Source organism: Canis lupus, chromosome 1 (genome assembly GCF_003254725.2).
Source record: "Canis lupus dingo isolate Sandy chromosome 1, ASM325472v2, whole genome shotgun sequence".
Lineage (NCBI taxonomy): Eukaryota > Metazoa > Chordata > Mammalia > Carnivora > Canidae > Canis > Canis lupus.
This window is the reverse complement of record NC_064243.1, coordinates 88,109,961-88,136,887: the sequence shown is the minus strand read 5'-3', so window position 1 is coordinate 88,136,887 and position 26,927 is coordinate 88,109,961. Positions and strand designations below refer to the sequence as shown.

At 50.3% G+C, this 26,927-nt stretch overlaps 2 protein-coding genes and 1 long non-coding RNA gene across 4 annotated transcripts in view; 2 read left to right on the top strand and 1 right to left on the bottom strand.

Moving 5' to 3' along the window:
- The window catches only part of ENTREP1 (endosomal transmembrane epsin interactor 1), a 63,818-nt gene extending 55,998 nt beyond the window's left edge, over window positions 1-7,820 (top strand). Inside the window, exons 9-11 of the mRNA XM_025423360.3 lie at window positions 721-873; window positions 3,154-3,446; window positions 6,956-7,820. Of these exons, the coding sequence (XP_025279145.2) occupies window positions 721-873; window positions 3,154-3,446; window positions 6,956-7,162 (653 nt within the window). The 3' untranslated portion in view covers window positions 7,163-7,820. The remainder of the gene's footprint in view (window positions 1-720; window positions 874-3,153; window positions 3,447-6,955) is intronic.
- Window positions 7,821-9,194: 1,374 nt separating this feature from the next.
- Window positions 9,195-21,027, bottom strand: LOC112644747 (uncharacterized). Of its 2 annotated transcripts, XR_007401196.1 has the most exons (4): window positions 19,756-21,027; window positions 19,092-19,173; window positions 10,092-17,998; window positions 9,195-9,346 (listed from the first exon to the last, which is right to left on the bottom strand). XR_007401196.1 is itself a non-coding variant. In XM_049092208.1 (2 exons), exon 1 carries the CDS (start codon window positions 18,443-18,445, stop codon window positions 17,426-17,428), a length of 1,020 nt encoding a protein of 339 aa, XP_048948165.1. In that variant the 5' UTR covers window positions 18,446-18,747; the 3' UTR covers window positions 9,195-9,346; window positions 10,092-17,425. The 2 variants fall into 2 exon arrangements, 1 of the variants encoding a protein (XP_048948165.1); XM_049092208.1 differs by lacking the exons at window positions 19,092-19,173; window positions 19,756-21,027 and having other exon boundaries at window positions 10,092-18,747.
- A 214-nt stretch (window positions 21,028-21,241) lies between these two features.
- LOC125752221 (uncharacterized) lies at window positions 21,242-26,235 on the top strand. The gene is made up of 2 exons (XR_007401191.1): window positions 21,242-21,728; window positions 24,184-26,235. It is a non-coding gene; the product is annotated as an uncharacterized LOC125752221 (long non-coding RNA).
- The last annotated feature ends 692 nt before the right edge of the window (window positions 26,236-26,927 follow it).

Here is a 26,927-nt window from a genome sequence, read left to right as displayed (position 1 = left end):
TTGGTGATTTTTCAGCAGCACCATTTGGAACAAGTTTCTGTTCTGTTCACTTTACATCTTAGAATAATGCAGCAGTGTTCTCTTCCCTAAGTATGTTTGTGGTTCTTCCATTTCTTAAGAAAGTTTCCCAGATCCAGTCTTACCAATGATGTGATTCGATTGTCCTGAGCAGAAGTTGTCCATTTCTTGAATGTTTTACCCATCCAGTCAGCGGCCACTGGCTCTTTCCCTTGGCTGTCAGGACTTTCACAGCCTGGCTCACACTCTGGGTCTTGACACCTCCTCTGCCTGCATTGGGTCTGCAGCCCTCAGGGAAGTCACCTGACCTGTTATCATCCACCCACGTCACCTTGCATTGTCAGAAACTGGAAAACAGACTAGGAGCTTTCCAGTGCTGCACTAGGATGCTTCCCTGGAGAAGATTCTAAGCACTTGCAGAAAAAAACCCTGACATTTTGACAAGGCTTCTTTATTTTGCTCTTGGATTTAAAATTTTTTGTTTGCTTGCTTGAGGCTCAGAAGGGTTGTTTGGAGAGGCAGCGTTTCCCATAGTGCTGGGAAATAAAAACTTAAGGGGCCAGCAGCCTGAGCAAATGTGGTTGACTGTATTCCCCTGTCCCTGCAGGTTTGGGCTCACGGGTGTTTCCTACCCAACATTTTGAAGGCAGGAGCTGGTGAAATAATTTATGTTTCTTTTCTTTAAAAAAAAAAAAAAAACAGGTGAGGACATTCCTAACACACCTGGAGAAGAAAGCACATCCATCTCAATTCCTGATGCAAACCAGCTATATCCCATGCGAAGTCGGAGAGTCTTCCCACTCCTGAGGACAAGATCGAGGAGCGACCCTGTGCTGCACCATTCCGTGGAGAGAGGTGATGTCACTTCCCACGTTCTTTGCACAGCATCATGCGTGTTTGCCCAAAGGTGTCAGGTGAAAGCGGGTGGCTCTGGCTGCCCACTGCCCCGCGGTTTGAGAGGTCTCGAAAGAGGTTAAGAGGTCTTGGGAAAATAAAATATTCTACATGCACATTAAGAATATTCACCTGCCACAATTTTTAAGGCTGGTAGAGTTTTTTCTTTTGAAGTCATTGTCAGCAAAAGCATTTGGTTGCACATGATAGTGTTTTAGGTACACGAAAATAATGCAAACATCATTCTGATTTCTGGGTGCTCACAGTCTTACAGAAATAAACTTTCTCAAGGAAGAAGTTAAAGGGGTATATTTTTTATTTTTTTTTACCCCTTATGATCTGAGTTATCTTTTTATTTTATTTTTTACTGTGTATGGGTAGTTGAGTTATTTAAATCTGACCTGTTTTAAGAACTTTATTTTTTTTTTTTTTTTTTTTGTTTTTTTTTTTTTTTTTTTTTTTTTTTTGTTTTAAGAACTTTAGATAGAGTGAAACTCACACTCCAATTCTCTCCCTCTCTGTGTGGAGTTTGTTATAGACGTTATTTGAATAATTTTAAATTAAAAAACTTTTAAGAACTTAAAATAACATCGAGTCCTTTTTCTGAATACATGAATACTCGAACATCTCCAAATAGCTCTTCATTTGGAAAATTGTAAAAAAAAAAAGTAAAGGAAACAAAGATAAAGGAAGAAAATGAAAATCTGTAATTCCACCAGCAGAGGCTCCTTTCTGTGACCTATTCTAACAAGTGCCTATGCTTTCCTCAAGCTCTGTGCAAATGACCACTTTGTAAATGCTCTCACCCAGCTCTCTCTGGGACCCCGTGTCACCCCCTCCCAGTCTTGGCTCTGTCCTTCTGACAGCCTGTGTTGTTTGCCACAGCTCTGGACTGACCGAGTAGGAGCCAGAGAGAACAACTCCTCCTGTCTTCTGAGCAGGGAAGAGTCCCACCACCTGGGACCGACCGCGTGCCTCTGCAAACCCACAGGCCAGCAACCTGGCCCCTCAGCTCCCTAGGCCTGATTCACTGCAGGTCTCTAACCTGCCTGGCAAGTTGAGGACTCACGCTGGCCACCTGCCAGCTTCAACAGGAACTTGGCTGTCTGCACAGCTTAGTGAGATCCTTCTAGAATCCCCTCCTAATTTGTGGTCCTGCAAGGGGGAGGAGACATGTGTTTACCTGTTGGAGTCCTCCACTGTAGAACGGACCAGATTGCCTTCCAGTGACTAAGTGTAGTCCCTGACTATCCTCACACGTGAGTGTCTGTAGGGAGCTTTCCTGGAAAACTCTGGCTCTCTCTGACAGGCACATGGCAGCCTGGAGGATGGCCACTAACCTCAGTTTATAGAGCCTGCCTTTCTCCTGAGGAAAAGGAGTGCCCCCCCCTTACTTCATTTGTTCTCCCACCCTCTGCTTCCTTGAATACCAAATTCCCAATCGCCAGGCCTTCACAGAAATCTCCAGACTCGTGTACACTGAAGGCTGCTGGCTGGCTTATGAACACAGAGACCAGGCCTGCATTCCCCTTCACCCACCTGATGGCGCAGTAATGTTCTGCTGGTCCTTAAACCCTTCCGACGTAGGTAGTTGTGGAAATGAGAGCCTGCGGGGGATTTCCCAGGCCACTGTTGACTTCTGGAATGACATGATTCTTCCGCACTTCAATTTTTCTTTCTGTAGTAGCCCTAGAGCTACCTCACAGCCATGGTGTGAGCGTGGATAAGCCAGCACCAGGCCCTGAGGATGTGTAGGACAAAGGTACAGTCAAAAGGAGCAGAGCACTCCACTCATCCCACAGTCTTGTCTCTCCTCAATCTCTCTCTTTAAGTGGTTCCTTCATCCTTCCCCCTTGGAGCATTCTCTCATCGGGTCAACCATCTTTTTTTCTGCTTGCCCGTCCATCCCCACATATCAGCCATCACCCCATGGAACTCTTGCTCTGTCTCAGGCTCCACCCTGGATGCTTTTCCTTATCATCTGTCTCTCCCTTGGTGGTTGTGTTTTATGTGGCACCATAAAATGTTCTGGGGACACGTTCTATTGGAACTTCAGGGAAGAAGCTTCCCTGAAGTGTTGTTTTTTGTTTTTGTTTTCCCCCTTTCCTTCTGCAAGATGAAAAGCAAGATGTGCATGGTTGTTGGCATTTGCAACATGCTTTCCACGCCCAGTTCAGTGGCCCCTTGCTGGGCTTACAGGGGCGTGGCCAACGGGCACATGTTGTTTGTCCCCACCCACAGCTGTCCCCGTGCTCAGCTGCGAAGCTGCAACGCAGACTGAGGGGAGACCAGATCTGGCCACGGTGACCCTGAGGAGGGGGTTGAAGTGCAGAGCTTCGCGATGCCGGCCACGGTCCCTGATCGATTACAAGTCCTACATGGACACAAAACTGCTGGTGGCGAGGTTCCTGGAGCAGTCCTCCTGCAGTATGACCCCAGACATCCATGAGCTCGTGGAAAACATTAAATCTGTTCTGAAGTCCGACGAGGAGCACATGGAGGAGGCCATCACAAGTGCCAGCTTCCTAGAACAGGTAGGTTTTTTTTTTTTAATTTTTATTTATTTATGATAGTCACAGAGAGAGAAAGAGAGAGAGGCAGAGACACAGGCAGAGGGAGAAGCAGGCTCCATGCACCGGGAGCCCGATGTGGGACTCGATCCCGGGTCTCCAGGATCACGCCCTGGGCCAAAGGCAGGCACCAAACTGCTGCGCCACCCAGGGATCCCTAGAACAGGTAGTTTTATCACAAGTCTTGGGCACAAGTCAGATCACTTGTTTCCATAGCAGCTGAAATGGCTTCTCTGATTTCCTGTCAGAAGTCACAGTAAGTTCATGGTCATGGTGTCAAGGAAATTGGGGTGAGGAGGTCTAGGGAGGGAGAAAGAGGAAGCTGGAGCATGTTCTTTTCAGACGTGATGAGTTTTCCATAAGTTTCTTGGCCCAGGGAGAGAAACTAATTTCCCCGGGATGTGGAAGCATCCTTGGGAAAAGAAAGCATGGGGTCCGGGCAGTGCGGGGCATGTTCAGTGCTTGACTTGCTGAGTTGGGTTTCCCTGGATAGGGCATGGTGTCCCAGCCCTTTGGCAGTGATGGACCAACATGAATTTTAATATTGGCAGGATTCTGGGAACTCTTCGATATTCCCACAAGATGTTGACAGGATACCTAAGCTGATAGGACTTAAAGGAATAAATATCTTTTCTCTATAGATTATAGATTTAAAAAGCACAATTCCCTAATCTGAGACCACCCAGTGGAAAGATAAAATTGGGCATAATCCATTTGGGTGTCAGTCTTCTCATTTTTATTTATTTATTTTTAAAAGATTTTATTCATTTGAGACAGAGCACGCACACATGTGCACAGGCAGTGGGGAGGAGTAGAGGGAGAAGGAGAAGCGGCCTCTCTGATGAGCAGGGACCCCATGCAGGACTTGATCCCAGGATCCTGAGATCATGACCTAAACCAAAGGCAGATGCTTTGGTTTGCCACCCAGGTGCCCCAGTTTTCTCATTTTTATTTTTATTTATTTATCTATTTATATTTTAAAGATTTTATTATTTATTTAAGAGAGAGAGCAAGAACCAGGGGTAGGATCAGAGGGAAAGGGAGAAGCAGACTTCACCCAGTGGGGGGCCCGACATGGAGCTCAATCCCAGGACCCTGAGATTGTGACCTGAGCTGAAGGCAGATGCCCAACCAACTGAGCCACCCAGGCGCCCCAGTTTTCTCATTTTTAAAATGAAGTGTTGGACTAGGTGGTCTAAACACCTATACCTCTGAATGAATGGGATTTCTTTCTGATGAGAACTAGGGGTGGGTCACAGCTTTAATTACCCACTTCTTTTAAAAGCTGTTACCTGGAGCTCCAGGGTGGTGCAGTGGGTTAAGCATCCAACTGTTGACTTCGGCTCAGGTCATGGTCTCACAATCCTAGGATCAAGTCCTGCACTCCCACACTCAGCAGGGAGTCTGCTTGAGATTCCCTCTCCCTCTGCCCCTTCCCTTGAGCTCTCTATAAATAAGTAAATCTTAAAAAAAAAAAAAAAAAAGCTGTTACTTTTTAGGCATTTGCTTCGTTGCCCCTTGAATGTGGGGTGGCTGCTGTAGACATCAGGGCACAGCAGCTCATGGACATTAGCTGCTTGTGCCTTTGTGCAGTAAGTGACCAACACACATTGGGCAGTGGAGTCCTAGGTGAGTTAAGACAGATTGAATAAACCCCTTCTCACTTGCTACTGCTGGCCTCTTCTTACAGAAGCCAGAAGCCAGTTTCTCTCCCAGCCCCTCAGGGAAGCAGAAGAGCGATGTGACTACTGGCATGAGGAGCTACATGAACCGAGGACCCTCTTGTTGTCTGCTTTCTAATAGAGTGGTCAGCTGGTGGTCTAGGGTCAGGCTGCGGGCAGTATCTGTGCAGGGGAGACATTTATCTCCTCATAACCCTGGTCTGTGCCAGAAGTCATTCCCAGCCTCCTTCCCTCTGTCCAGCCCCAATAGCCCAATACACAGAGCAAGTACTTGGAGCCACTCCTGGAAGGCTGCCAACCTCTAGTGAGGTAAGAGTCCGTATTGGCCAAACCTTTGGTCTGGATCTTCTGCACAGTCTTCCCTGGAAAATAGCTTTGGGGAAAATGAACAAGCACTTACAACTCATCAGATGCTCTCACTACAGATGTTTGCTGGGTCTTTGTGCCAAGTCTGGATGAAAGTTCATGTGTTGGGACTATTGCAGTGGACTCCGGGCCATGTGCTGGCGCCTCTCAGGAGCTGATCCCAGTGGGGAGGCATCCTAGTACCACTTCCCCAACCCACCTCCAGACACAAGGAGGTGGGGACAAGTAGAAGGAGAGCTTTTATTTCTGACTCTACCCAGCTTTGCACATTTTCATTTTTTCTAGTATTACTTGAATAGGTTTTCAATTCGTTGAAATGTTTATTTGTTTCAAAACCACTTGCCTTAACTTACGTGTAGCAACAGTTGACATCTGTGCACGTTGGAGTTTTCTTAATGAAGAAAAAGGACAGGGCTTTAAAGACCAATATAATAACAGTGTGATAGCAAAATCTAATGTCCCATCTTTTGGAGGGATTAAACTTCTAATGACTTTAAAATCTCCGAATGGTGCAAACTAAACCAGAAGGCATTCCAGGGACTGCTCTGTGACTTTAGGTGGAAATGAAGTGCCTGGGTTTTCTCAAGGTGATAACAGTATCGTAGGTCCTATAGTCATGACTAGGCAACTCCTGGTAATTGTACATACTGGACAGATCTCCCCTGCTCAGTCCCAGATGGATGAAGAGTTTCCCTATGTTTGCCATTTTCCAAAGTAAGTGATATTGTATACATATTTAAAGTTACGTATGTGCTACGTTGTAAAACAGATCTTGCAGTGGAACCATTCTTAAGCATTTGTACAAATAAATTGGCCTAGCTTTTATTATTATTATTATTATTATTATTATTATTATTATTATTATTTAATTGAAGGGTTATCTGGTCAATCAGAAGCATCACTGGCTTTGGGGTTGACATTTTATAAACTCACTAGCAGGTCACAATGCCAGATCCGTGGGTATCAACTTTTCAAGAACTTCCATATCACCTGGGTTCTCACTAGAACTAGAGATGCTGCATCCCAGTTGCTGTGGGGGAGTCGGGAATCCACACTACCCACTCCCCTCCTCTCCAGAAATGGGTGACCCTGGTGAGAACCACTGTCTCAGACCCCAGGGAAATTAGATAAAAATGATGAGAAGAATGTTAAATGTAAAGCAAGAACCTGCAGTGGATGAATCAGGGATGTGAAGTGAGGCAGGTCGGCAGCTGAACATTTGGGGAATTTTGTAGGGACGTGAGGCAAGTGGGAGTCTGTTGAAAGTATCTCTGGAACTCCAAGTGCCTTCCACTTTGGGAAAATATCCTATGATCTTTTCCAAAAGCAACTAAGATAAGCAGCGCATGGCTGATCAAGGAGGCAGGTTGGAGGGCCGCATCTGGTGGAGCCTGACGTCTCTCTCCCCCACTTATTCTCCCCAAGATCATGGCCCCGTTGCAGCCCAGCACTTCCCGGGCCCACGTGCCACCATCGCGGAGACAACCTGGCCTCTTGCACCTGCGGAGCTGCGGAGACCTCAGCACCTTTGTCCCTGCGGGGAGGCCCCGAGCCGAGAGGAGGCCCCGGCGAGCAGTGGAGGCTGAGCGGCCCCACAGCCTCATCGGTGTCATCCGGGAGACCATCCTGTGAACCTGGGGGGCCAGGCACCCCTTTCCCCGTCGGCCTGAGTGAGGAGCAGGAAGGAAGATGCACCCTGATGGCAGCAGGATGATCGCTCCTGACCTTGGAGCGCCCTGGCTGGGAGTGCGCATGCCCTCTCAGAAGGGGGGCACTCCAGAGGACATTTGTTCCCGTGTTCTGCTGACTGAGGACATACAGGGGTGGATAAGCGGGTTCTTGCAGGCCCATCTGGCTATTAGATGCGCTGGAGGCGGTGGAGGCAGCATCCTTCCAGCCTCGGCCAAGTGCCCAGGTCCCGTGGACAGAAACTGGGTTAAAGATTCTTTGCCTGCCTCCCTCCCCGTGGCTGTTGGGCTGACCTGAGTTCCTCCCTCAGTGAAGGACAGAGCTGCTGGGCCGCTACTCAGAGCCTCCACAGCCTTTGGTGGCTCAGCCAGGGAGCAGTGGGCACAGACGCAGGATGACTAACCCCCATGTGCTGCACTTGTCAAGCTTCGTTTTAGGGCACCCCCAAGTCACAGTCTCTTTAGGAAAAATGGGAAACTCGGTCAGTGATAAATAGTAATGAAAGATGTTGAGAGAGAGGTTCTTGTGGATTCCATTTATTCCTGCTTGCAAAACTAGAGATGGCTAAGTCCCCACCGAGAATAAAAATGTGTACTTTGGACCTCTGGGCTCGCTGTACCATATTTGTGTGTTCGCAAGTGGCCAGGCCTTTCCTTAGGAGGGGTTGAGAACTTGGGGCAGTGGTGGGCAGCTGCTCAGTGCCAGGCAGGCCACCAGGCCAGTTTCACCTGCAAAGCAACCCTCCCGCCTCCCCCATAACAATGCAACCTTCTCTTTGTTCAGCCAGGTCTTAGCTGAGAAGCTATGTGGGGCTGCCTTCTCCCGGGGACTATAGACTGGGGGATAGAGAAGGCTTCTTTGAGGAGATGAGGTTTGAGCTGGGCTTGCCTTTGAGGGGCAGGGAAGGGTGTTCCAGGCGGATGGAAGAGCCAATGCAAGGGCCCTCAGCACCAGAGGCCAGTGGGGCCAGATTGAGGGGAGTGGAGGGGAGAGCCTCAGGCGGGATTTTATGCTAACAGTGAGATAACACGGAAGAGTTTTCAATAGGAGTCACAGATCTAATTTGAATTTCAAGAGATCATGGGCCCCTGGAGAATAGGTTGGGGTGCGAGGCTGTGACATGAGGGAGTGCCGGCCTCTGCTGGGCACCCCCTGTGTTCTAGGTACTGTGTTAGTGGCTTCCCACACTCTCAGGTCACCGCCCAGCAGCCTAAGAGGTGAACGCTCTTACTGTGCCCATTTTACAGACGAGGAAGAGGAGGCTGAGTCCCTGGCCCAAGGTGGCTCCAACGTTCAGTGCTGTAGAGATGCCAGGTGCACCCAAGCAGCCCATCTCCAGAAGCCACTCTGCAGGTCTCCGCCTCCCAGGTAAGCAGCACTTGGGCGTTTCCTGTTTCTCTGATGAGGTGCTGGGTAAGGCTTCTCCCATGGCTAATGGGAGCCCAGACTGCCCTGGGCGCTGCAAGCCAACAGGCCAGGCCACGGTGGGAAGTGTGGAGGGGCCTGGGGACCGAGTGACCGAGGAGGGAAAGACAGTTTGGAGGCGTTGGGTGGGGGGGGCTGGAGGTAAGACATGGCTGTGGAGGCAGAGCTGGAAGCCAGGGAGAGCTGGGGGGGCTGATTGGCTTTTGGGGGGCTGTTGTCAGTGGAGGGGGTTGGTGGGGGCTTCCCCATGGCACTTGCTCTGTTCTCATCCACCCACCCACAGGCACTGACTTCTCTGTGCAATTGAGCCATCTCTTGATTGCTCCAGAAGCCCTAGCTGTGAGCATCGTAGCTGCTCCCCGGCCCGGGCTGCTTTGAGGGGGCGGTGGGGGCTCCACTGTGCTACTAGCCCCTGCCTAACACAGGCTCTCAGATAGCAAATAGCCCCACCTAGGTGCCCTCCTCCTGCCCCTCCCCCCCAGCCTGTGGTCTCCAGGTGTGGCTCCTATAACCTGGGCTTTCTGTTATTCTGTATGTTGGCAAATTGAACACCAATAAAAAATAAATTTATTATTAAAAAAAATGTGGGGACCTGTCTCTGCTTTGAAGACTTGATCTTGCCACCTGGGAATGTCCCGTGTATTTCCAAGATCTGAAGGTATTGATGAAGTTAGAAAACTGACTTCCATCTTTCTTCTCAGACTATAGGAATATTAAAGTAAAAAAAAAAAGCAATATAATTATAATAGAAATTCTATATACATACATTTATAACTATATTTATTATATTTATATATATTTATAATATTAATATAATATATATATATTATATTGTTGTTGCTGTTGTTGTTGTTTTTGCCCTGGGAGGGAATTAGAGGTTATACAATTCATCTCCCTGTTAGTTTGGGTATACTTTGAAATACTTAAGCATTTTCATGTGATATACATATTCATACATAAGTATGAGTATGAGTATGAGTATGAGTAGTATGAGTATGCCCTCCCTGAGTATATGCAGGGAGGGCAGCCCATTTGCATTTGGGAGTCCCTTCAGAATCACAGTCCAGAGGTAGTGACAAAGCATCTCATTTTTAAAAATTTTATATATATTTTATATATATAATTTATATATATATATATATATATTTTTTTTTTTGCCAACATATAGTATAGCACCCAGTGCGCATCCCATCAAGTGTCCCCCTCAGTGCCTGTCACCCAGTCATCCCATTGACAAAGCATCTCAAATGTGGTTATCAAAATTACACCAGAGGGCTGATTAATTAGGGGTTTTTGAAAGAAGTTTTCACTGGGGAAGTTCAAGGTCTGTGGCTGGGCAGTACCATCACCATTGCCTCTGCCTCAGCGGGGAGGAGGAAGCTGAGATTGTCAAGGGATGGATCAGGACACGGGCTGCTCCTTCGTAATGGTGTCATGTCTGCCTCACCCTTTCACACGAGCTGTGTGTCCGAGTGTCTGAGGACCATGTGGGACTCTTCCAGGCTTGCAGACTGTTTTGTGCAGACATGTCAGTGAGTGTTGGTGTCTGGCTGCCAGAATTTCTTCAAAGACCTGCTTTCCTTGGGACACCCTGCCCAATGGTGAGACTGGGGAGAGAGGTGTCCATAGCCCCTTGTATTCACAAAAAGAAGCAAACATGTGCTGAACAGCCACATTGGCTGGGTCCAATCACTGCACACCCTCACTTTGCATACGATGAAGCCGGGACCCAGAGCCAAGAGTGGAGCAGCAGCAGGAGCCCAGCACTCCGGCTCCTGGACCCGGGCTGATGGTACAGGTCAGAGCTTCCCACACTACCTGGGATGAAGGACTCTCCATCCAACCTGTCATGGACCCTCCAACCTGTCATGGACCGAAGCTTTGGTAAATTAGGATAAATTGATGGAAAATGGTGTTAGTCGACTTAGGACAGTTATACCATCATACCACAGATTGGGTGGGCTCGAGCACCAGAAACTTAATTTCTCACAGTTCTGGGAGCCTGGAAAAGTCCAGGATCAAGGTGGCGGCACAGTCTGTGTCTGGTGAGAACATCCACCTTCCTGGCTTGCCCATGGTGCCTTCTTGCTGTGTTTCACTGGGGACAGAGAGAGACTCTGCTCTCGTCCCCTTCTAGGGACACTGATTCAATCATGGGGGCTCCACCTTCATGACCTCACAAAAGCTCAATTATCTGCCAAAGGATCCACCTCCAGAGACCCTCCCCCTGGGGCTTAGGGCTGCAACAGATGAATTTTTTTTTTAAATATTTTAATTTATTCATGAGAGACAGAGAGAAAGAGAGAGAGGCAGAGACACAGGCAGAGGGAGAAGCAGGCTCCCTGCGGGGACTCAATCCCAGGACCCTGGGATCATAACCTGGAGCCAAAAGCAGATGCTCAACCACTGAGCCACCCTAGCGTCTCCTCGACATATGGATTTTTGCGGGACATAAGCATTCAGTCCATAGCACTGATTACCAGGAAAATGAAATAATAGTAATAAAAAAAAAAAAAGACATACTGGGCAGCCCAGGTGGCTCAGCGGTTTAGCACTGCCTTCAGCCCAGGGCATGATCCTGGAGACTCGGGATCCAGTCCCACATCGGGCTTCCTGCATGAAGCCTGCTTGTCCCTCTGCCTGTGTCTCTGCCTCTCTCTTTCTCTCTCTCTCTGTCTCTAATAAATAAAATCTTTTTTAAAAATTTCCCTTAAAAAAAAAGAAGACATACAAAATGCAACCCCAACCCCTTGTATTAAAAAAGCTTTATTTTTTAGAGCAGTTTGAGGTTTACAGCAAACTTGGACAGAAAGTACAGGGGTTTCTCACAGTGCCCACCCCCACCCAGGCACAGCCTGCCCCCTCCCCGCCCCCAGCATCTCACACCAGCAGGCTGCATTTCCAGAGCTTGCTCTCCTCAGGGACCAGGAACAAAGGGTCCTCGGCCTCAGGTCTCTGGCCTCAACTCTGAGCAGTGTGTGTGTGCGTTCCGACTCTAGACCTGGTTTCCTGGGGTCATTTCGGGCTTGAGTCCATTCTGGGTGCTCCGTCCTGGGGACACCAAAGAAGCCTGGGAGTTGGGAAGACAGGCAGACCCCTTCCCTCTGCACCCACGTGTGTCTGAGGGTACTTGAGAGCAGAGGCAGCCCCGGGCACAGAAGGGCTTTGGCAGGTCCCCCAGGGATTGGGAGAACTGGCAGAGAAAGGAGGTAGCTCTGGTCTCCACCCAGCAATTTCGGGGAAACAGAACAAAGGAGTACATCTCCATCCCGCCCCACCCCCACCACCCAAACAGGAGGATGCAGAATAAAGCAGGGGGGGTGAGGGAGAGGCTCAGACAAGGGCATCTTTGTTTATGTGGAGCTGCGGCAAGGGAAGCCAAGTCTGGGGCCAGAGAGCACCATGTTTCCTGCATTTTTCTCTCTCCGCAGGAGCCTTCATCCCCACGCTTATTCAGCAGGTGTTGACTGAGCCACAGAGTACAGGCAGCCGGCCAGGTGCTCAGGAAGGACTGCTGAGCGGGAGAGGGGGTCAGACCAGAGAAGTAGATGAATACTAAGTGCAAAGTGACATTTCTCTTGGCTGCTGCTGAACTGTTCCCCGGCCTCCAGGGGCAGGACGAGCTGGATTCTCTTTTTTGGGCAACGTGGAAGACCAAAGGTGCTGGGGCCTGATCTATCAGAATGGTTTGAAGGGATCCTTCATCCTAGATTGTGAAACAGTCCTGGCTGGGGATGCCTCAGGGTGATGCTCGGCAGCCCTGGGCTTGTGGCATCAGGTGGTCAACAGTATTTGTGATACCTGATGAGGTTGGTAGGGAAGATGTCAAGAAGAAATGCAGTAGACTGCAGGGACATGGGTCAGTGGCTGGAAGATGACAAGAGGAGACATAAGGGCAGGGGCGGGAGTTGCTTGCTAGACCAACTCAATAGGACTCTTCTGCAGGCAGGCCAGAGTGATCAGATCCCGAAGGTGGGTGGGATTTTGGCTCAACAGACCCCGCAGGATTCCTGTTAAAACCAGACCAACGAGGATCCCCGGGTGGCTCAGCAGTTTGGTGCCTGCCTTTGGCCCAGGGTGTGATCCTGGGGTCTCGGCATCAAGTCCTGCGTCAGGCTCCCAGCGTGGAGCCTGCTTCTCCTTTTGCCTGTGTCTCTGCCTCTCTCTCTTTGTCTATCATGAATAAATAAATAAATAAATCATAAAAAAAAAAAAAAAAAAAAGACCGATCAGGCCAAGGTTGGAGCCTGGTCAGAAAGGTTGGAGCCTGAGTCCTCAGAAAGAGGACTCAGAGGAGCCAATTTAAGTTTGGCCAAGGACAGAGTCTTTGTCAGAATCTGATGGGTTCCTTTTCTGAGTGAGAGCCTCTTGCCACACTGTGTCCCTGGCCTCAGGCATGTCATTGTCTTGGTAGGAATCTTCCTTTCATTCCACTAGCCGGCAAGATCTTTTGTGTTTTGCCCTAACAAGAGAGCTAGGGCCAAAGTTCTGGGTGAATCATAGTTCTTTTCTCTCTGAAAAAGTGGCTGTAGGTCCCAGGTGTATGGAGATTTTCCAGTGTCTTTAGATACTGAACATAAATTCAGAAGGAGCTAAGGGAGCATTTCATAGTGAGAGTGGGGACACATATCTGGCAGGAAAGGATCCAAGCAAGGAGAGTTGCTGGAATTATTTTTGCTTTTGACAGGAGCTGTTTCTCCCACTGCTTAGTGGAGGCAAGTGGGTTTTCAACAATAAATCATAAACTACAATATCAGAGGTGTCAAGGACAGAGGCTTGCCTCTTTATTTTATAAATGAGGAGCCCACCATCCAGAGAGGTTAGTTCATTTGCTGAATATCACAGAACCTGAAAATGCCAAAATACAAGACCTTGACTTATGTCTTCTGCCTTCTGTCATCACAGACAGCTTATTTTTCCCTGGACTGCCACAGCATGGAACTCTGAGAAGGTAAAGGAAACAAGTCGCAGGAACTCTTAAGTGACTGTAACATTAACGCCGATGTATCACTTAAAAATGGTAATAATGACCAACATTTATTGGGAGCCCTTTAAGAGCTGTCAAATTAACTCAGTTCAGGTAATCTTCATAAGAAAACCTTCGCACTTCACTTGTTCTTATGGTTCAACTTGATTTCCCTTGTCTAATTGCACTGGCCTGTATCTCTAGTACAGTGTCAAAGAGTAGTGGAGATAGTGAACATCCTTGCTTTGTTCCTGATCTTAGAGGAAATGCCTCCAATGCTTTCCTATTAAATATTAGCTTTAGGATGATTCCATCATGTTAAGAAAGTACCACAAGTTCTCTAAGTTCTTGGGTGTTTTTTCTTCTTCTTTTTCTTCTTCTGTGAAGAGATATTGAATTATCCTCAGCATTTATGGAGATAATCATGATTTTTTTGGCCATAGGTTTATTAATGTGGACTATGGTTTTAATGGATTTGTAAAAGTGACCCAACACTGCATTCTTGAACAAATACCACTTATTCTTGATGTATTATTTTCTTAATGTGATGTTAGACTCATTGTTGCTAACATTTAGAAATTTTACAGGGATACTTATGAATGATACTGGTCTATATATTTATCTGTATTGCTTCTTGTTTAGCTATCAGTGTTATATCTGTGTCATAGAACAAGAAGTTTTCCTTTCTTTTCAATGCTGTGGAATATTTTAAGAGCATTGAATTATCTGATCTTTGAAGGTGTGGTAGATTTTGTTGTGGAAAGTCTGGTGCTTCTGTGTAGGCTGGTTCCTTAATAAATTTCTCCATTTCTTAAATGGAATTGGTCCATTAAAATTTTCTAACTCTAATGGTGGTCAATTTGGGTAATTTTAATTTTCCTTGGAAATCATCCATTTGACATGTTTTTCCAGATTTATTTGCAAAGAAGTCTTGTGAAGTTGTCTCTTACACTTGTAAATTTTCCTTCTGTTGCAATAGTTATTTCCCTCTTGACATCTTTTATTTTGTGGTATTTGTGTTCTCTCCTATTTATCTTGATCAAGTTAGCTAATGATTTGTTAAGTTTGTTAAGTTTTTTAAAAAACAGAATTTTGCTTGTTAGTTACGTCTATTGTTTCTCTATTCTCTCATTTCTGCTTTTATCTTTATTATTTTTTATGCTTTCTTTTGGTTTACTTTGTTCTTTTTAAAGTGCTTTGAGCTGGAAATTGAATTCATTTTATTATTTTTATTGAGAAATGTATTTAGTACAATGATTTTTCTTTTAAAGATTTTTATTGATTTATTTGGGAGAGAGAGAGAGCACAAGCAAGGGGAGAGACAGAGGGAGAGGGAGAAGCAGACTCCCCACTGAGTGGGGAGCCTGATGCGGGGCTCCATCTCAGGATCCTCAGACCATGACTGGAGCTGAAGGCAGATGCCCACCAACTGAGCCACCCAGGCACCCCTGATTTTTCTTATTTACTACTTTACTTGCATTCTATAGAGTGTGATATATTTTTATTGTGATTAGAGACCTCTCTTAAGGGAAAAGAATACAAAATTAAGAATATGAAACTAGGTACAAGGCCTTGAAAGGGGTACATGTAAGTGAGGGGCCATCACACTTGAATTTTACTACCATCACAGTAAATCCACCTGTTTAAAAATAAGGCTTGAGGGACACCAAAGTGGCTCAGTGGGATAAGCATCTGCCTTCAGCTCAGGTCATGATCCCAGGGTCCTGGGATCAAGTCTCACATCGGGCTCCCTGCTCCATGGGGTTTGCTTCTCCCTCTCCCTCTATTCTCTCTCTCACAAATAAATAAATGAAATCTTTTTATTTTTTTAAAAGATTCTCTCTCTTCCTCTGCCCCTCCCCCACCTCCCTCTCTAAAAGAATAAGTAAATAATAAAAAAATAAAAATAAGGCTTGAGATTCATGAATGATTTTTGTAGTTGGAATTTTGAGATGAGTTAGTAGTCAGGGAAGACTTGCCACGTGAGTAGCAAGAAAAAAGAACGGCAAAGAGAATGAGCTGTAGCAGTATGCAGAGCTTGTGCTGAGCAGTGGGCGGAATTAATCTCTGTAATCTTTACCACATGCCTGATTGCTTTACTGTTACCATTTTATAAGTGATTAAAAGGAGTTTCTGAAATGTTAAAATACTTGCTTCGGATCACACAGTCGGTGAGATTAAATCTCGCCGAGTCCAGCCCAGAAGCCTATATCTCACTACACACACCAACCACATTGTTGGTGCCCAGAAGGGACTGGCCATGTGCTCTTCCCACCTGCTCCAACAGCAGCCAGTTTAGGAACTGGTATCACAGCCACCAATGATACAGCATTACCTATGGCATGGGACTGAGCAAAGCACGCTGACGGACTGTATCAGTCATCTCTTGCTGTGGAACAAATGACCCTCAAACAATACGTAGTAGGGCAGCCCCAGTGGCGCAGCAGTTTAGCGCCACCTGCAGCCCAGGGCGTGATTCTGGAGACCGAGGATCAAGTCCCGCATCGGGCTTCTTGCATGGGGCTTGCTTCTCCCTCTGCCTGTGTCTCTGCCTCTCTCTCTCTCTCTCTCTGAATGAATAAATAAATAAATCTTTAAAAACAAAAACGAAAACAAAAAAACAATACATAGTTACTACATCATAGGCACTGAGCATCAGGAACCTGGGAGCAGCTTGGCTGGATGGTTCCGGCTTTGGGTTGGTCATGAGGTTGCTGTCAAACAGTCAGCTAGAGCGGCAGACTCATCCAGGACCGCAGGATCTGCTTCCAGGCCCACTCACGTGGCTGTGGACAGGCTTCTATTCATCATTGGCTATCACCTGGAGACTTTAGTTGCTTACTGTGTAGACCCATCCATGGGGATGCTCACGGCATGGCAGCCAGCTTCCCCCATAGAGTGTGATCTGAGAGATGGAGAAAAACTACACAGAGACCCCTCAGAGGGAAGCCACAGGCTTCTTCTATCATACCTTGGAGGTGCCATTCCACCACTTCCGTTTGTTAGAAGCCAGTAAGTCCAGCCTGCACCCTCAGGAGGGGAAGTAAGCTGCACCTATTGAAGGGAGGCGTACCCCAAAATATGTGGATGTGTTTTTAAAACCACCACAGTACTGTTGTGTGTATAGGAAGCCTTCAGACTTTAGCTCTGCCACGGGACTTCTCCCAGGGTTATTTTTTCTTTAAATATTATATTTATTCATGAGAGACACACAGAAGCAGAGTCACCGGCAGAGGGACAAGCAGGCTCCCTGTTGGGAGCCCGATGCAGGCCTCAATCCCAGGACCCTGGGATCATGACCTGAGCCATAGGCAGAAGCTCAACCACTGAGCCACCCAGGGCCCCCCTGGGGTTTTTGCTTAGACTGAGATCCTCCTCCAGAATCCACTCCTTGCTCTCCCTGGAGATCTAAGCCTCTCCTCATCCTGTGGGATAGAGAGAAAAGCTCACCTTCATTGATGCATCATTCACTCACTCAGCAAATACTAACCAATGACAACTAGATATTGGGTGCAGCTCCGGGACCTGGGATGGAGCAGTGACCAAACACATGCCATCCTTGTGCTACTGGGGCTTATATTTGAGTGTGAGGAGCCAGATAATAAAGAAATGACTAAAATAACAGCAACAGTAATAAGAACTATGAAGAGAAATAAAGCACAATGAAAGGACAGGAGGTGACAGGTGTTGCTGCTCCAAGCAGAATGAACAGACGAGGCCATGCTGCATTGTATCAGATGTGCTTAGAGAAATCCTCTCTGCTGAGGTGACATTTCAACAGAGACCTGACTGAGAGGAGATGAGCCACGTGGCCACTAGGAGAGGACACAGCAAGGGCAAAGGCCCTGGGGCCAGAGTGGTCTTGGCATGTGTTCCTGAAATATTCTGGCTGCTGGGTGGTGGAGGAGGAAGAGAGAAGAGAGAACAGAGGGCAGGAGGCTGCTGTAGTTACCCACAGAGTGGAAACGGTGGTGGCTTGTTCTAAGGAGGACGCAGGAGAAGTCCTGAGACACGGTCAGATTCAGATGCAGCTCAAGAGGCGGTGTCGCTGACTGAACACAACGGAGCCAACTGGTGACCACTCTGAGCACACTGTGTGCTGTATACCGTGTGCCAGGCCCCATGCTGGGCATGCTGGGTAGACAAGTGAGCAAGCCGGACGCAGTTCCCGCCCACATGGCACGGCCTGCCGGGCAACATGGGTGACAAGTACTGGAGGCCTCACAGGGCAGTGAGCCAGTCATGCGGGGTAGGGCCGCGGAGGACCGTGCGGGATCTGCATGGGCAGGAATGGGGTGGCCGGCGTTACAGGCAGACGACGAAGTCCTGCTGCGGGGCGGGGGGGAGGCTGTGTTTTGAAGGCCGTTGGTTCCAGAAGCAGGGAGGAGCTGCAGGAGATGAGGCAGGATGAGAGTTAGAAGCAGGCTTGTAGAGACCCTGCAATGCCAGGCTGGGTGGTTGGATTTGATGGAAAAAGCCCCGGAAAGAGCCCACAGGCCCCATCCAGCATGGGTTGCAGTGGAAAAAAACTGAAAATGCGGATCCCCCCACCCCGTTGAGATGTTTTTGCTAATACTATCAGGGTAGGAGTTAATAATAAAGATAATGGGACGCCTGGGTGGCTCAGGGTTGAGTGTCTGCCTTTGGCTCAGGTCGTGATTCCCGGTCCGGGGATCGAGTCCCACATCGGGCTCCCCATGGGGAGCCTGCTTCTCCTCTGCCTGTGTTTCTGCCTCTCTCTCATGAATAAGTAAATAAATCTTAAAAAATAAAACAAAAATTAATGATCGCAGTACAATAGAAAAACAGCGAGGAAAAGTTGAAAGAAGCCTCATGCCCAGCAAACAGAGGAGTTAAATTTTATGTTAAAAGGTTTTCAGGTGGTGTGTGTGATAGAACAATGTGTAGCCAGTAAAGAATGTCTTCAAAGGCATTCTGAATGACACGAGGAGGAGTTTACAATATAATGTCAAGTAAAACAGAAACAAAAAGGATCTAGGAACTATAGCGCAGCACACAATGCACAATGGGCGGAAACGCAGCAAAATGTTCATGATTCTCTCTAGGCACTGAGAATATCTGTGATTGCCCTTTCCCTTTTCCTACTTTTCTAAATTTTTTTGAAAAACCTCACAGGAATATGCAACCCTTTTGTAATCAGAAAAATGGCTTACGTATAAAGATTAAACATGGATTTTTAAAATTTATTTAATTTTTTAAAGATTTTATTTATTTATTCATGAGAGACACCGAGGCAGAGGGAGAAGCAGGCTCCCTGCAGGGAGCCTGATGTGGGACTCGATCCCAGGACCGTGGGATCACACCCTGAGCCGAAGGCAGACACTCAACCACTGAGCCACCCTCCCTAAATATGGATTTTAAATACAGGCTCGCCTAGCACGATTGAGAAGGGCAGCCCTGAGAACCTGATCTGGAGGACTAAGTTCTTTGGAGACAGGATTGTCAAAACTCTGGGGCTACCTGGATGTGGAAGAGAGAGGCAAGAGTCAAAGATGTGTATTGCTTCCTTGCTCGCTTCTCCTTGGCAGCAGCCAGAGCAATCCTATTAAAACATAAATCGGATCAGTTTCCTCCTCTGCTCAAAACCTTTCGATGGCTGCCACCTGGCTCAGAATAAAAGCCAGAATCCTTTGAGTACCTTACAGCACCCCCATGTACCTACCCTAGGATTACCTCTGACTTGGTGGTCTTACCCTCTCCCTTCCTCCCACCCTCTCCTCCGGCTGCCTCATTGTTTCTGAACATGCCCCAGGGCCTTTGCACCTGCCATCTCCTTGCTTGGAATGCTTTTTGAAATCTCTGTGTTTTGCCCACTCACATGTTTCCTTCTCCGTGAGGCCTTTTCTGGCCATGCTCCCCAAAACTGCAATCCTCTGGCACTCCCATCCTTTCATTGCTTAATATTTATCCCTAGCACACATCCTAACTTAGTGTAACTATGTATTTTTACTTATGTAAGTTGTTTGGTTTTTGTCTCTTCCATTGGACTATAAATTGCAGGAGGGCAGAGGTTTTGTTTTGTTCACTGTGGCCTCCCCGGCCCCTGGCACAGGATTAATACTAAGTGAATGCTTGCTGACTGAATCACCGTAATCTAAATAAAGAACCCAGAAGTTCCACTTACTCTACAAAGATCATCAGATTTGCCATTGTGTAGTCAGAGGCACCGGATGGCTGGACCTCTGACAATGGTAAATTCTCTTGGTTCATTTAACGTCTCCATTTCCACGTGATGTATTTGTTGGTTGGTTTCTTTGTTTTTAGGAACAATGTCCCTCTTCGTGGCTTGGAGATTGGGGTGGCAGTGGGTTCCAGAAGCAGGGACTCTGAGAAAGGGGAGGATGGATGGGGTCACCGGTGCTCTGTGGACCGAGGGTGCGTGGAAGTATCGTCCACGGAGCGCCTGCTCCAGTGCCGTGCCCTGGCCGCTCCTTCTGGTTGGGGAACTGCAGGCACTGGCCGTGGAGGTTCAGGCGTCAGGATCCAGCATCCACTGAGAAGCTGCCCTTGGGCTGATGTCACCACCTCGCTGGGGTGAGCTGCTCTTGGGGCTCCCTGGGCATCCAGAGCTGTGGAACAGAGCTGTGGAGTCCCCGAGACATACCACCTCCTGGCCAGATTGGTGGGGACCCCTGGAATCCAGGCCAGTGAGCGCTTCTACACAGGATGGAAGGTTCTGGAATTGGGGTGGCATCAGTGGAGATCCTCTTTCACCTCCAGGCCCCAACTCAATACCTTTTCTCCACCTAGTCCACCTTTTTCTGAAAGTCACTTGAGCCAAGCCTCAGAATGGGAAGGGTTTGGTCTCCCCCGACCCTCCCTCACCTACTATACGTAAGCCAAGGTAACATCAACGGGCTATTTTCTTTTTTACTAAAGAGAAATTTGGGGGCTCCGTCGGTGAGGCGTCTGCCTTCGGCTCAGGTCATGATCCTGGGGTCCTGGGATCGAGTCCCGTCTCCGTGGGAAGCGTGCTTCTCCCTCTCCCTCTGCCTGCCGCTCCCCCTGCTTGTGCTCTCTTTCTCTCTCTGTGTCAAATAAATAAACAAAATCTTAAAAAAAAATCTGCGTAACAGAGGCCCTGAACAATCCGTGGGGAGTGACCCTACCCCGGGCCAAGCGCTCAGACGCATTTCCCTGGAAGAGCAGAAACCAGTTTTAAGGCCTTTAAGGCGGAGTCGCTCGGTTCCCATCCCGCCCAGCAGGTGGCTGCACAACATCACACGTGGGCGCACCCGTCAGGCTGGGGAGGCCCCGCGGAGACACACGGTCCCCTTGAGGCAGGGCCTCAGGGTGTCACTCGGGGCCCCCTCAGTCAGTGTCCGTTGCTGAGACAACGGCCGCGGCCTGTCCCCCACGGAAGCTTCGGCGGCCAGGAGCTGAGCTGAGCACTTCGGCTGCTTTCTCTCCCTCTTCGGAGCACCCCCCCCCCCCCCAAGCTCAGCTAGCGTCGGCGCCTCCACTTTCCAGGTGAGGACAACCAGGAGATGAAGCCGCTTCCCGAACGCCTGGGTGCGGGAGGGGAGTCCGGTGGGGAGCCGGGGCCCGCGGCAGAGGGCGGCCTGGGCACCCTCGGTCTCCGCACCCCCTCCCCCGCAGGCTGGAGCCAGCAGCTCGGGCGGGGGGCACTGGGGCAGTCCCTAGGGTCCTTCTTCCCGGAAAAGTGAGACGCAGGACAGATGGCCCACTCCTGTGGGCCCTGCGTGCAGCTGACCTTTCCCGGCCAAGGCCAACGGCGCCCCTCGCATCCTGCTCCTGGGCCCCACTCCCAGGTGGCTGCACCCCCCCCCCCCCGACCCCCGCAGGTGACATCTTGTGACGAGCATCCTGTTTGGCGTTCCAGGTACCTGGGTGCCTGCGGCCACGCTGCTCCTCTGGGGCCGAGGGAAGGCGCTGCGTCTGCGGGGCAAGCGCCAGGCGGGACCACGGGGACAGTCACGCTTCTGGTACTTTGGGCAAACTGCTGACGCCTGGGGGCAGTTTGCTTCTCAGTAAAACACAGGTGACCCCCGCCCTGTGACGAACTGTCCAACGTGCCCGCAGAACGTCAGTCCCAGGGGGACGGCCAGTGGGCCTGGCTGGTGCCCCCCAGCCCTGGTGAGTGGGGAGGGCCTTGCCTCGGAAAGTCACTAGGAGATGCGGGCTGTGGGGGGCTTCCGGGGGCCACGTCGGGCAGGGCGGTGGGATAGAAAGATGGGCCTTGTTGACCGTGAACCGCGTCTGTCCTGGGGTTGCAGGCCTCGGGGAGCCGCGGGAGCCTGATCTGAGCCCCCAGCCCCCCGGGCCAGCGCCGGAGGGACCCTCAGCTGTTGCCCAGATGCATCCCTCCCCTCACCAGAGCCCCCTGTGCCACGACACATACCCCACAAGACTCGTTGACACTTTGACGTGTCTGCTCCCAAATGGGCCACGAGAACACTCTTAATTTTTTAAATAAAGATTTGCAGGCCGGCTCCCCACAAGTGAGCCTGGGGACGGCCCAAGCCGCCTGAAGAACTGGCCCAGAGCAGTGACGCTGGGCAGGGGTCAACCACCAGCTCTCGGGGGGAAGAATGAACCCCCTCCACACCCCACAAGTACAGTATAAATTAACTTGCATGAGGGATGCGTAGCCCACGATGTGCAGATAATAAATGGCTTGCTCCCACGGACCCCCCCACGCAGGGCCGCCCCTGCAGCCGCAGCGGGGCTCGGTTTCCTGCCAGCTCCCCTCGCCAGGGCTCCCGACTGGGCACCCAGAGCGGGTCGGGCCGAGGCAGGTACGGCCACTGCGCAGTGGGCGGGCGGCCCTCACCTCCGGGCCCGCAGTGCAGCGCTGGCTTCAGTTCGGCTGCCGTTTCCATGTCAAGACAAAAGCGAAATGACCAGAGTGTGTGTCGCAGCGGCCTTGTTGGCGGAAGAGGAGAGTGACTTCTTGGCCAGATCGGCCGCCGGCTGGTTGGCTGTGGCGAGGCGCTTTCCTCGGTTTCCCTGCGAGGCGCTGGGCAGTGGCTGCAGCCCCGAAACGTTTCGGTTTAATTTAGAGTCACGTTTGCTCCGCCACTTGCAGATAATTGACGGGACGAGGAGTCACGTTTGCTCTGGTCCGGGGTGTCGGTGGTCCCGCCACGGCGCGGGCAGGGGGCAGGCTGGCAGCGCCAGGTCCCCGGGGCCACCGCGGGGACGGGGAGCTGCGGGTCCTCGGGGCGCGGGCGCGGCCGGGTGGACGCAGCGAGGTGGTGGCCGAGGCTCGGTTACCGGTCACCTTTGTATGGGAGTGAGGCCGTTCATTTTACCCATGACCCTGTGTAACGACAAAAGTCCGAAACTCGGGCCGCGGGTTCTGGAGGGTGAAGGCGAGCTGGCTGCGGCAGGCCCGGCCTGGGGGGCCCCCACCCCGCCCCCGCCGGGAGCCGGGCGCCCCATGTCCTCTGAAGCCCTGCGGCATCCGGGGCCGACGGAGGTTGGGGACCCTGGAAGTCAGGAGCACCCACGGCTTCCTCGGCAACCCTGTTCCTGACAAGCGAGGAGCTCCAGCCAGTCTGGAGGCAGGGAGGGAGTTTGGGGGTCGTGGGGTGGTCGCCCTGTTGGCCCCCCCCGGCGGGTGAGGGCACCCACGTTCCTTCAGGTTTCCTCTTGTGATGAGGCCGGGGCCGGAGGGCCCGTCCCGGGGCTGGGACACCCCCTGCTATTTCGCCGCTGTGTGTCCTGGGGCCGCGTCTCCACCTAAGCCTCTGAGCCTCACTTGCCCTGGCCGATGGCTGTGAGGACCAGGTGTGTCCGGGGTGGAGGCGGGTAGGTTCACGGCCGTGCCCTCCACGGACCCGGGGCTGGAGCAGCGTGTCTGCGCCCCAGCTCTTCCCGAGAGCAAACTCGTCGTGGAGCTGGACACGCTCTCGTCTACAGACTCCAGGAGTGGGGGTGCACCAGGGGCTGGAGGGGGCTGCAGGGGAAGAGTCGAAGCTGTTTAGCAGGCCTTCCAGAATGTTCTGCAATCCGCCCCAGACGGAGCTGCTTCACTCTTATGTTTCCTTCTCCGTCTGTTCGGGTTTGGTCACCACGAGTGATGTGCCCCAGACACTGTGGGGACCGGACGGCGTGTGGCTTGGGAGCTGCGGAGGGAGCCCAGGGAGGCCTGCGCCTCTGGCTCTGCGGGGCTGCCTGCTGTAAAGGAGAGTGGATGTGAACGGGGGCTGGGGCGGGCAGGGGTGGACGCAGAGTGGCACTGAGTGTGTCACCTGCACTTCCCAGCTCAGTGACGTGGTGACTTGTCAGAGGAGCTGCTGCACACGTACCTGGTCCAGGTCTCAGAAATGGAGGAGCTGCTGGATGGTCTGTGCCCCCAGCAGCGCCCAGCTGCTGACTGACCCTCAGCAGGTCTTGGCTGATGTTTCTGTCTGCCGTCCAGATGTCACTCAAACTTCCCTTGTGAACGACCCGAATGTAGAATCTTACAGGAAAGTGAATCTGGAAAACCAGGTTCCGGCTTAGCTAAGTGGACATGGTGGAGAGCCAGCACTCGATGCTTCCGGAGGACCAAGTGCTATTCGATCCTCTCGTCATATTTTTTCAGGTTCCTATTCCTCGGCCTGGAATATGCTTCCCCTGCTGTGGGACCTGGAAAACTCCTACGCTATCTTCAAAACCCCCCAGAGACATCCCTTCCTCTGAGAAGAGTTCCCTAACACTCCAGGACTAGTTCTGGACTTTGCACATCACGACCGCCTCTGTTGTACATGTGAGATGCTTCAAGGGCACGTCTTTCCTCTTAAGGGGGACGAGCTGTGCCTGTGACAGCTGGAGAAGTAGTTGCCCAGGTTGGTTAATTAACTTGCCCAGGATGGCACAGAGAGACTATAACCAATATAATACCTGGTTATACTTTGAATCCCTGTCCGTGACTTTTCTAATTATGAGCTGCCCTGACTAGAAAGCTGAGAAAAATTTGGCCCTTGCTCATCAGAGACTATGGATTGGAGGAGAAAGAGGGCTGCGATGTGGTCAGGCGGCTGGTTAAGATTACCCACAGGAGCAGATCGGGCAGTGGGCTCCGGGTGAGGAGCTCCAGGCGGCAGCAAGGCTGTGCGTCCCACCCGGCGCAGGGCTGCCCTCAGCCCTGCAGCCTAGCAGAAGGCATGGGGAACCAGCAGCTGGCTGTGCTCTTCGGCCCTCGCCAAGACTCTGCAGGTGGCCCAAGGCCAAGGTCACAGCACTCTGCTCCCCAGTGTCTCCAGGCAATCCAGGCCTGGCCAGGGGGGAGACGAGGCCCCCCGTCCCTCCCCCAGCAGCTCCCAGGGAGTGACGACTCACTGTGTGGCTTCTAGCAAGTCCCACTCCTGGTCTGGAGAAGGGCCTGGGAAGTGGCTGAGATTCCTCACTCGCTCACCCGTGTGGTAGCGCAGGTGGTCGCGGGGATTAGTTCGCATGTGATGCCACCAGATGGCGCCAGATGCCAGCCCCTGCCAAGTTGGTTCCCTATTGAAAAGGGGTGGTTTCAGGGAATGAGCAGTGAGCTGGGCGTGTGTGTGTGTGTGTGTGTGTGTGTGTGTGTGTGTGTGTGTGTGTGTGTGTGTTTGCAGGGAGCGCCAGAGTGCTAACAACACCCTACATCTGCCGGCGTCACCCTACCTGGCGGAGTTCATCTCCAGCTCGTCGCTAGCCACGCTGGCCTCCTACCCTGCCTCCCGCGCTCCCTGCAAGATCTGGCCTCAGGGCCTTTGTGTGTGCTGTCCCTTCAGCTTGGGACGCTCACCCCTTACACATCCGCCGGGACCTCCCACATTCCCTCGCAGTGAGGCCTTTCCTAGCCATCCCATATAAAAAAAACTCCCATACCCATCCCATGCTTTATTTTTAATAGAAACACTGTGGTAAAATATGCCTAACAAAATTTTACTGCTTTAACCACCTTTCAGTTTAAAGTCCTGTGGCATTAAGTACATTCACGCTGTTGTACAACCCTGTCCACCATCCATCCCCAGGGCTTTTTCCGTCTTCCCAAACTGAAATCATGGATCCACTGAATGATGGATCCCTCTTCTCCCCTCCCCCGGCCCTGGCAGCCAGCGTTCTTTTTTCTCTCTCTGTGATCTGACTGCTCTAGCTTTCTCATTAAAGTCATACAGTAGATGTCCTTTCGAGACTGGTTTATGTCACTTAGCATAACGTCTTCAAACTCCATCCATGTTGTAGCCTGTGACAATTTGCTTCCTTTTCAAGGCTGCGTAATATTCCCCCTCTCTCCTATTTTGATTATTCATTCGTCTGTTGGTAGATGCTTGGGTTGCTCCCACTCCTGTGAGGAGGAAAGCTGGTATGAATGTGGGTGCTCTTTTCAAACACACTTTACTTCTCTGACAGCTCTGATCACCATCCAGCTACCCACCCTCTTGCCCCCAGCTAGACAGACGAATGGTTGCCGCTTGGTAGACAAGATAACCCAAGGATTATGGTTGTGGTGCCTTAAAGGACACGGGCCACTTAGAGTCGCTCGCCTGGCCATTTTATTCTAACATTCCTTTTTAAATGTCTGTAGACACTTGGTACCTCAAAATGCTCTTTGGAGCAGCTTTATTATTATTCTCACTTTGTCATAATGAGTTAATAAATCTTTGCTATGTGTTCATTCTGTATTTGTAGGGGAGTCGTATTTTTAACTTTTAAAAATTTATGCATTGACATTCCAGAAGGTTTTTTTTTTGTTGTTGTTGTTGTTTTTTACCAGGAAGTAAAATATGCATTTGTGGGATGAAATAAAATACATCAATTTATAATGCTCTGCCAGCCAAGCTGGAGCTTCAGGGGTCCTCGGGCCACCTGAACTGAGCAGAGACACTGCCAGCATCTCTGGGGAACCTCCTGAGCTGCGGCTGCTGCTCGTGCAGTCCGGGGGTGCATGTTTTTTTTTTCCTAAAGCAAATAACTTTATTTCTATCATTCCTTTTTCAAGAACCAAGGAAATATAGAAAATATAAAACAACACAAACAGCTGCAATTTAATTTGGGGGTCGGGGGAGGCAGGTAAAGAAGGAATGGCACAGCCCTTTAAAGCAACTTCCAGGACAGCCTGAGCCGCATCAGGTGTGTGTGTGGGGGTGGGGGCCTGAGAAGACAGGCTCCTATGTCCCAGCTTAGGCCCCAATACATCAGAATCCTCAGAGGGTGGGACCCTGGAATCTGCCTTTTTAAAACAAGTTTTCCCACTCACGTTCACTTAGCAAGGTCTCGCCCTAAAGCCCAAGGGAACTTTGGTAACATTTCCTCTCTTCCAAAATCCAGGCTGAAACCCAACTAATCCTGAACTAAAACTCAAGAACA